The 10,723-nt window shown below is 45.7% G+C and overlaps 1 protein-coding gene across 6 annotated transcripts in view; it reads right to left on the bottom strand.

The window, feature by feature from the left end:
- Nucleotides 1–665, bottom strand: part of BEND7 (BEN domain containing 7) — a 48,462-nt gene extending 47,797 nt beyond the window's left edge. For 4 of the 6 annotated variants that reach the window (XM_027901451.1, XM_027901449.1, XM_027901454.1 and 1 more), the window contains exon 1: nucleotides 362–665. In XM_027901451.1, coding sequence (XP_027757252.1) covers nucleotides 362–422 — 61 coding nt within the window. In that variant the 5' untranslated portion in view covers nucleotides 423–665. The remainder of the gene's footprint in view (nucleotides 1–361) is intronic. The other 2 variants (XM_027901453.1, XM_027901450.1) reach the window with 2 other exon arrangements.
- Between the last annotated feature and the right edge of the window lie 10,058 nt (nucleotides 666–10,723).

Here is a 10,723-nt window from a genome sequence, read left to right as displayed (position 1 = left end):
GCAAGATCTGCCTGGAAGAAAACCAAACACGTCCACCTTTCCGTGTGGGGATGTGGGGGGGGTTGGTTGGGGGAAAGGGGGGGGGTGGAAACAACACATAACACACAGAAAAAAAACATGAAAAAATTTAAAAAAAAAAAAGAGAGGAAAGGGGAAGGGGGGGTGTGTGTGAAAGAAATAAAATAAATAAAAGGCGTGCAATGGTTTCGGGGAGTTCCAGAGGAGGATTGCGGAGTTCAGTAACAGCGCCGGGGGAGAGGCGGCCCGGGGGCGCCGGCGTTTCATAACGCCCCGCTCCCCCCGGGGCAAAAGTCGGGGCTGCCCCCGGCCAGCGAACAAAGCCCCGCCGCCCCCGCCTCACCTTCGTTGACCAGTTTAAAGCTTTGGGATTTCCTGCTCCTCTTCCTCTGGGCGAACTCCATGGTGCGGGCAGGAAGGAGCGGGGCGGACACAGGACCGAGCTCCGTCCCTCCGATCAGCAACACACGCGGGGGTTGGGAGACACGGCGGCTCCGGCGGCGAATAAAGGGATCCGGGACAAGTTGGCTCCGCTCTCCCCCCCGCTCCCGCCCCGAACTTTGAGGGAAAGCGGGGTGCGGCGGGGGGAGCCCCGCGGGGGCGATGCCGCCGCCTTCCCCCCCGCCGGCTGCGCGGCCGCGGCCCGGCGGCGAAGGGCGGCCCGCAATGGCTTCGCCGCCGGCGCCGGGACCCCGGTGCCACCTGCTGGGGGAAGGAAGGCGGCGGTTCCGCCGGCCGGGAGCCGCCGCCGCCACCCCGGGGCCGGCCCGCCGCCACACGGCCCCTCCGCGGGCGGAGGGCGAGGGGCTGAGGGGCAGCGCCATTTTGTGTCCCCCTCCCGCCGCCCTCTCGCACTCGGGCACCGGCGCTGCCCCCTCGGCGCTGCCCGCGGGCGCCCTGAGGGGCTGAGCGGGGCTAACTCGGAGGGGTTTGGCGGGACCGGGCCGGGTCCGGCGGGGATGGGGGGGGGGTGGGGGTGTTTGAACTTGGCGTGCGGGAAAGCGGGCGAACCGCAGGGACCGACAGCAACAGCTGCTTGTTGCCGTGTTTCACGGGAATCGCCACAAGGATGTGCCCGCTGGTGTCACGGGGCGAGGCCTGGAGGAGAGCGCTGAGCCACCGGCTGGGCTGAGGGACGCCGAGCCTCAGCCCAACCGGGCTCGCCTCAGCGAGAGGAAGGGAGTCCCTCAGCCAAACCGGGATCGCCTTAGCAAGAGGAAGAGTCTCTGCCTCTCCAGAGGAGTGAGATTTAGGGCGTCTGGCAGCCCTCCCGCCGGTCACCGCGAGGTCACCGCAGCCATACGGCTGGCCCAAACACAGCTGAAATTAGTGCTTTGATTTATTCACCACTTGACGCCTTCAGCCACACTTCCAGTTCGCTCGCTGTGCTAAATTTCACTGCGGGTGGAGCGTTTATTTACAGCCGGGAGTGCTTTTTTTTTTTTTTTTTTTTCTGCCTGTTGCATGTAGAGGAGGGACCCAGGCGTTTACAGTTATGACTACTGATAACTGCAAACACAGCTCCGATCGTCATCTTGTGTTTTTACATGTAGTCAGGCTGTGTTGTGACAAGGAGGAGAGTGTGTGATACTTGCACACGCCTACTCGAACAGATGCAAATGCAGATCTTCCCTTGGTCTCCTCAGAGTACCTAAGAGAATCCCGTTGGCGCCTGTAATACTGACCGACCCTCTCACTCAGAATAATGACATAAAATTAGCAAGAGGAAAGCAAATTGAATACTAACAATAGCGATTTGTATCCTAATTGTATCCTATGTGCGTAGACATAGTCAGACCTGAATTCTTCAGTGCAAAGTGCTCTCCAAACACCACACAGACAGCATATGTGATTCTGAAAAGCAAAATCGGGAAATATCCTTAATGGTGAAGCAATATCAGAAAATATGCTTAATGGTAAAATTTATTACATGCTGGAAAATTAAATTCACGAGGGAGGTTATGGAAACCTCACAGATTGGGTAAGGGTGTAATTTTCTATTAAATTGCTAAGTGGAAAATCCCAGAGGCAATCAATATGCTACTTTTGGAATTTTCCTAAACTTCTCTGTAAGACTTTGTGAAAGGAAACTGGGCTAACGTACTATTTAAAATCCTGCATTATATATTTTTGGGAGGATGCTGAAGCAGCAAAGGTAGATGGATGTCATATGCTGTTTGCTGAATTGTGTGGGTCCAATTAATCTCCAGTATAGCACAGTGAAGTTGGGTCTGAAATGCAGCAGCAGTGTGCCCGAATTTTGTGTACTAAAAGAGTATTTTCTCTTTTTTTTTTTTTTCCTCACCCCAAGCAGTCTGCTGATTCTTGTCTGCTAACTTTATTTACAAGACTTAGAGCACTGCTGAAACTGTTGTGTTTGATTCTCATCCTTCCTGGGACAATAGGAGAATTTTTATAAAACATAAGGCCTTCATTTACAGTTCAGCTCACATGATGGGCTTTATCCTGCATTTGCCAAAGGAATGTGCAACAAAAATAAAAAGATCTTTTCTGTTTTCCTCTGTTACTCAATTTTGTGAAACATTTTGGGGTATAATTTATGAAATAGTGATGGCAGTGTTTTATCAGCAGCTCCCTTATTCTTTTTAGTTCTTCCTTCTCTGTGCTGGATTTTTTTGCTTAAAGGGACACTCATGGTTTGAAGTAGCATTTCAGTCTGGACGCTGCAGTTTCCAGTAATGTTTTACAGGAGTTAGCACATCCCCTTTTTCATCAGTATTTCTCATTTTGCTTTTTCGAATTAGAGAGGTCCATCCTTTCCTACACGCAAAATGAGGCCCGATCCTGCAAGCAGACCTCACTGTGGTCACTCAGATGAGTAAATCTTGCAGCTTTCATTTCTGAAAGCATCAGCTGGTGTGGATGCCTCGGCCCCAATCCTGCCATCTCATCTGCATAAAAGTGAATTAGAAACTAGGACAAGGTGACTTTAGGTCAAAGTCTTCTAAGTTATCCACACACCACGTAGGAGGATCCGGTAGCTGGAAGCCAAGCTTTCTGTCCTGTGCTGCTGGCGTTTCTCAGCTGGGACTGAGGAACAAGCCTATGTAAACTCAAAGGCTCCCATGTAACAGGGAGCTGTGTGCCTGTTCTGGGGGCATTTTGGGGTGGGCGTCCTACAACTGGGCTGGGGTCATTGCTCGTTTGCCATAGGCCACCATTGCATTATTCAGGCTGGAGGAATCCGGAGATGAAAGTCCTCTTTATCCCGTTAGAATGGCTGCCTTGTGTCCCGAGATAGTTGCCGGCTGCACCGCTGTGGCAGCCAAGTGACTTAGGATAAAGTGCACTGGCTGGGTGGGGGCAGCCAGCTTTTAATTTCATCTTTTGTTTCAGTTCACGTCTCAGTATCAGACTGTTATTGTTGCGTATTAACCCATAGTTCCTTTTTTATTTTTTCTCATGAAAATATGAAAAATCCAGTGTTTTGTATATATTCATGAACAGTTGCAAAATATTTCCTCAAACCATTAATTGAGTAACGTGTTTTTCAAAATGCCTTGAAATTAGCCAACTAAATAAGGGCTTTATCTTGCAACATATCCCAAGTGAGTATGATCATCCCTACCTATTTCCTAGTTACTAATTTATTATGCTGCAAATTACTTTGAAAATATCCCCTCCCCATTCTAACTGATATTAATTTTCCCAACAGTTTTCTGGTGTGTAAAATGGTTTTTCATTTTGGATGCTAGGTCACGAGCTAACCAATTAAATATAATTAATCTAGTAATACTTCAGTACTAACAGCAGCAGTGCTTTTCTCATCAGGATGCCCCAGACTTTTTCTCTGCTTCCAGGTGTGTCCAGTTCCTTACAATATTTTGATTGTTATTCAGAAAGTCTGATGGTGTAGGACAAAGAAGACTTAAAGAGTCCTAGAGCTGAGGAGAATTATATGAGTGTACTAAAAGCTTCAGCTTTTCAGCTCCAAAAATTATACTGGAGAAAGCCCCATAAACTCAATGATTTGATCTGAGGCTTAAAGTCTAAGAGTCAAAGAGTCCACATGAGGCTGGGTGAAGTGGGAAGAGACTGCTGACTGTCATATTAATGGCACCATGATTATTACTCATCTTGGAGCCTGACAAAGTTCAGTGGGCTGTTAGGAAGCAGGAGAAGGGTGAAGAGGTAAATTGGAGACCAGGAGCTCCACAGGTGACAGGTTAATAGGTGAGCTGTTTGGTTAGTTACGTGTAATGAATGTCACTGAGGATTTTATAAACTGTGGCAGCGTTTCCAGGGATGTCTTTGTGGTCATATGACATATGTAGGCAGTACTTCTTCTCAGTTCCCAAGGTGACAATAGGCCTCATTGACACTGAGCTGTCTTACTACAAGCCTTCTCCTTCAGTAGGCTTTCAGGTTGGCATATCCGTGGACTAGGTCGGTACAGAGGAGGGTTTCTGGATGTCCTGAAGAAGTCTGAAGCCAGGAGTGCTCTAAGTTTTTCCTGTACCATTTCAGTTGCAGTACTTGACATCTCATGTCTCTATCCTTACTATAATTTTCTTTGGAACTCTGCTTTGAAACGGCTTCTTGTCCATTCTGCTGCTTGTTAATCTTCCTCATATAAATTTAAAAGAAGAAAACTACAGGGCAGACCAATGTTTTCGTCTGTTTGCCAGCTCAGGGAGACCAAAACATTCCAGAACTGTTTCAACAATAAAGAATATAACCATATCTATGTACGAAGTGTTCTTTCTGTGGTCAAAAACCCTCTGAATATTTTCAAATCAGAATGCAACCCCCTTTTCGATTGTAAGGGCTTTTCCTCCCCTCTGTCATTTTATATGCAGCTTGGATTAAGGCTGCGGGGAAGGGCACTGTAGTCTAAGTGTCAAAGTTTGATGGTCATCCACTCTGATCCAATACTTGTGGGATAATTGGATATTAAGGTATTATCTCTTCCCTAGGACAACCCAGCGTTTGGATTTGAATTCTGGGAGGAGTGGCAGAGGAGACCAAGGTGTCTAAGCAACAGATGTGGTCGAAGGGTAAAGAAGAAAAGGTTTCAATGCTTTTATGAAAGTGAATATGGAAGGGTAAAAGAAACCTGCCCATATGCGTGGATGTCCTCCGCTTCCTCTGCAACACGGAGACACCATAGGCTGCACAAATTTCAACCTAACAACCCAAAGTGCTTCAAGGGAGCTGAGGGCAATGTGAGTAGCACTTGTTATTTTGCCTGAAACTTTCAGGTTTTTTGCTATATAAAGAGTAACAGTGCTTAGAAATTTTAGTCTGGATGTGTCTTTGCATTGCTACTGCCTCTGTGTAAAGCAGTGAAGTGCAAAGCCAAGCTGGTGTCCTGGGAAGGGAAATGTTTGAGCGTTGGGTCGTTTGGAGTCGATGTCAGTCATGGCAGCCCGGGCACAGCAAGGGTCAGCAGTCCCAGTTCTGGTGAACGCTGCAGGCACAAACTGCAGCAAGCTCAGCTCAGGGAGTCCCTTGCCAGGGAGAGCTCCAGGAGGGTTATGCTCCTGACCATACCTCCATTTCTATGTCAGTTTGCTTCAGTCACGGCTGCTGAAGGCAGATGTGGGAGTGCAGCGATGCAGTCACTGGAGCTATGGATGGAAAGCGAGTGCAGCATGAGCTGCAGGAACAATAGCATTTAGCACTGTTAGACAGGTCCTTGAGGCTGTGAGATGAAGAAACCCAGACAGCAGCCACCCTCCTCTAAATCCTGACTGAGACTGATGAGGGGATGTTACTCTGTGCCTCCCCAGCCCGGCCTTCTCTCTGCTTCCAGCTTGCCACAGGGACCTGCTCTCCATGTCTTGATTCTGACTTGATCCTCTCCCGTTTTTCCTGCCACACATTAGTAAATGCACTTGCACTAAAATCAATGGGAGTTTGAAAACTAAAAGTAATGTGTGCTTTGGTATGCTACTAATCCACTTATTTGGATCCTCTTACTGCTCCTCTGGGCTGCCCTGATCCTCTCTATCAGCCCACCCAGCTGCTCTGATCTGCTCTCTAAACTTCTGCTGTGGCTATATTAGCATCCCTGTCAACTCACAGGGCTGCTGCCTCACCACCATCAATCCCCTCTCCCAATGAGAGTCTCTCTACTAAATTATAATCCCTGTAGCTCAGAATACTGATGCAAGCTAAAATAAATTGATGAAAAGTTGCTGCGGCTCCTACTAAGATGTTCTATTTTCCTAAACGTTTTCAAACAGTACTTGCATTTCAGGATGGAGAAATAGCTTCAGACACGTTCATAACCACCTGCCTGCTTTTCAGTTCTAAAAAATGGAATTTCATTGCAAGGTACTGTGGAGTTCAAAACCTACTCACACATGCACTTTTTAAAGAGAGATTATGTGAATTTAATATCTCTGTCAGGCTGGAGACTGACAACATCTGAAAACGGTGCTTTTGTTCAGCAGTAAGATATGTATAGCAGCATTTTCATTAATGTGCCCCCCCTGGATTTACCCTCAGAGATGTGTAGATACTGAAGACTCCATCACCCATTCAAACCCTGACCTCTCTGCTGAGGCAACCAGTGCACCTGCATGGGTATTTTCTTTGAGATGGACACATCCTGCAGGGATCAAACTGACAACACAGAACTATGATCATTTAGTATTAACTTTGAGAGATGTCTTGCCTGTGTTGAATAGAAGCTAATGAACTCAGAAGTACAATACTTTATGCTCAACCATTTATCTTCTATACACATTAAAATGAAAGAAAAATGGATGTTTTTATGAGCTTTTCTATCATCCAGCAAGATCTATTTAGTGTTTAGGGTGGTGGTGTCTGTTAATGCAGCTAAAATGTCTCAAAACCAAGGGTTGTTAAGTATAGACCTTGCTTTGGGGAAGACTGAAGAAAGAGACAATTTTATGGATTTAAAACTCAGTGCATGGAATTTGACAACCCAGTCTGCATTTGTGGGGATTAGTCCTGTAACTGCATCTCTCCTGGAAAGAGTTTGCTGCTTGGCTATCTGTAGTGCAGACTGGTGCTAGGAGTAAGTATGTTCAATGCTTCACATCGTTTGCCCTGTACTGCTGAAGTAGTAGAAAGAACAGCTACAAAAATATCAATAACAGCAAAACAAAAACAAAAACAACAACAACAAACCCAAGCCAAAACAGCAAAAAAAGGCAGCATGATGATTTTCCTGCAGGGTGTTCTGGATTCTTTCAACAGCCACAAATGGCCACTGCTGTCAAAAAAGCACAGTCTCCCTGGTGGCATCTTGGGACTGATTCATTATGGGCTCTGATGACACAGTGCCGTGAGCTGAGCTACCAATGCTCTTTCCTGAAACAACAGAATTTTCCAAAGGTATCTCCTGTAGCACCCAGTTTTGCAATAATTAGCTGTTCTTAAATGTAAAGCTTTTTAGAAGCGATAGTGAGTTTTTACACCACCTCAGTTTTACAGATAATAAAGCTGCTGGGGTAGCAATTGACTCATGCATCCTCCAGAAAACCTAGACGATGCACCTAAATATTCCTTTATCAAACCCAGAGGATAATTATCATTCTAACAGTTATTTCAAGCATGTTTCTAAAAGCCACACTAGCCTTACTAGGTGGTAAAATCCATATGGATGTCACTACTTTCCTAACTGTTTTAACAGTGCATTACAGAGGTGTGTCCTGGCAGGTAGGAACTGTCACGAGAACTAATCAAGTGATACTTTAAAAAGCGAAACAAACCAAAATCAAATGGCATCTTCCTTTACCCCTCATGATGCATGGATGTCATACTCTTTGGAAGACTTCCGTTTGTTAGAAATGTGGGAACCTTCTTCTTCCATTGCATCCCCTGTGAGCTTTTCTTGTCTTTGCCGGTGGGATTTGGACACCCGTGGTGGAGCACTGCCCCCAGCTTCTTCCTCAGCCTTCTCTCTGGCTGAGTGTTTCTCAGACTGTGACCTCCTGGAGATTGTGTGCTTCCGTTTGGAAAGGTAAATGAGAAAGAGCAAGCCTAGTATGAGCGGCTTGGATTCCCGAAATGAAGGGGATGGGCACATCTCCGGAGTCAGAATGGTAGGGAAGTGCAGTTTGCAGTCAGATGTGGTGCCATGTCCGATGGAACAAATGGTCATGGCACCCAGAGGTGCCCTGTGGATGTGACAAGCCAGAGATAACCGTAAGCAAAGTAAATGTGGGATAAAGAATGGGGAGCTGGATGCGTTAATCCCTCCCAAAAAGTTCAGGAAGGGAAGCTTTAATAAAAGAAGAAAAGAGTGAGGCTTGATGTGGAGCTGCCTTTGCCAGGAGTGGACATTCTTAGTCATGGTACAAAGGCAATTTTTTCCAATTTTCAGATTTTTATTTTGTTTTGAAGATGAATAAAAGGAACCATGCACCTGTCTGAAAAAGGTTTCCAAGAGTCATCTGTGCCCTGTGTTGCTTGAAATGAGTTCTTCTGCAATCTCGGTCAGCTGTAAAGCATCAGTTCTGCCTCCGGTGTGCAAGTGAAAGCATATGCTGGCTGAGCTGGGCAGGGTTTTCCCCTGTTTTAATATAAAATAGATAAGTGAAACTGTGTGCCCATGAAGGATTGAATACAACCTGAAAACAACTAAATATAAACTGAATACAACAGCTGAGAGCAACCAAAATTATTCTGATCCGTTTTACCACTTTGACAAATAGGTGACATCTGGGTTATTTGAGTGAAACTGGGTTATTTGAGCTGCCTTCAATAATCTTTCTGTAAGTTGACAGTTGGCTTGCAGCATATAAAGCTGAGCAATCACTTAACCAGCAAGAAATTGGAATGAAACACCTCTTGTATGTTTTAAGCTTGTATTTCTATTACTTACAAGGCTCTTATGAATGTTCCAAGATTTTGAGTAACTTCTAGATTTCCCTTCTCAGCCTTGATTTCATATGGAATGTTTTAAAGCAAATTACTTAAAAGTAGCTTTGTGGTTAACTCCGTGGGGTTGTTCCAGAGGTCTGTGGAAACCTGGATCTAGGAAAAACACGGGTAACACTATTGCTTCCAGACCCAGGCTCAGTTGCTGAGAGCTCTCAATACTCTGCAAGTGGTTTTGGGAGAGCTTAAAGGCCTCGCTACAGCCCTGACAGCAAATATCACATTTATTAATCACATGTGAGACAGAAATACGCAGCCATTGTGGTACCAAACCAGCAGGATTGCCCTGAAAAAGCAAAACAGGCGCAGTAGAAAACAAATAGTGAAGCTTGGGATTTATAACAGTGATCTAATTGACTCTAAAGAGCAGAGTAATGCCATATATGATAAATTGATAGTTTGAAATACAGCTTGGAGAAACACACATTTCACCATGTTGAAAATATCTTATGCAGTGATGTCATCAAAGGGATCACTGCATGGATGTGGGACCAGCACAGGGAAGGAATTGGATGCTTTCATAACGCAGTTAAACAATCTTCGCAGTCTGAGGGCTCCTCAGAACAATGGCGACTCAGAGAAATCCTCTTGCGGTGTGGAGGAACAGTTTCCACTGCTCACACTGTGAGCTTTCATGTGTGCCATGAGCTTGTCCAGCCAGTGGTGCTCCAGACATCCACCCTACACCCAAGGAATTTGTGTGAATGGAGACAGTCAAAGGATGAGAGATCCATAAGAAGCAGGAAGGGACCGTAACGAATTGCCAGCGTAGGTGTGGCCTCAGGAAGATGTTCTGAGGGACAGAGGAGCTTTGAACAGTGTCCAGCTGAGACCTGACCCAACCATCTCAACAATCCAACAACCTCAATGTCCATCAGGAAATGCTTCCTGACCCCAAGGCGAAGAGGAGTCAAACAGATTTGCCATCCTGGAGATCAGACAGGAAGCGAGACTGGATGTCCCCATGAGCTGTCAGTGAAAGAAGACACCACCACTTCTTATACATCAGAGGGTTTTGTAATCTCTTCAGAAAGAGAAATTCTGAGGAGATGGATGGCACCAAAGATTCTTTTTCTCCCTTTCTTTCTTTGGTGAATGCCAAACATATCTACATATATGCAGAATTACAGAATATTCTCAGTTGGTAGGGATCAGCAAGGATCATCAAGTCCAACTCTTAAGTGAATGGCCCATAAAGTAACTCTTTTAGGAGATGTGGCACCGTGTAGATTGCCACTTCTGGTTCACAGGACAAGACAACTGCCTTGATAACAAAGGGGATTTACATTACAGGATGCTGTGATTTGGAGGCAAGAGAGCATAGAACCAGGAGTACTGGAAGAAGGGCAATTGTGGAAGGTTGAGTAATTGTTAGTGAACTTTCAGACACCTTTTAGAGGTACAGCATTTCTTTCAAACCTTGCCAAAGTCGTTTTAGCAACATAAACTATTCAGCTGCTTCCTTGTCCCTCATGCCCCTCCCTGACACCTTGTTGGTTTGTTTTGGTTTCTAAAAACTGGGAGATCTTTGGTCTAAGAGTCACCTGGTAGTAACTGCAGCTTTCCTGTGAATTCTGTGTGAGTTGGTTTTCCCCTTCATCTGATATTGTCTCAAATTCAGATACAATGTTTTAAAGGTTTAATCCCAGCCTGCACACAGACACTCTCACTCTCCCCTCCGCTGCAGAGGGATGTGGGAAAGGATTGGAAAAGTGAGAGTGAGAAGACTCATGGGTTGAGAGAAAGACAATTCAATGGTAGAGCAAAGGAAGAAAATAATAATCATGATGGTAGTAATAAAAATAATATTAGAATAAAACAAGTGATG

Source organism: Empidonax traillii, unplaced genomic scaffold, assembly GCF_003031625.1.
Source record: "Empidonax traillii isolate 1590-97213 ecotype Southwest subspecies unplaced genomic scaffold, ASM303162v1 scaffold785:size696563, whole genome shotgun sequence".
Lineage (NCBI taxonomy): Eukaryota > Metazoa > Chordata > Aves > Passeriformes > Tyrannidae > Empidonax > Empidonax traillii.
Note: the sequence above shows the minus strand (reverse complement) of the source record. Positions and strands in the feature narration are given on the sequence as shown.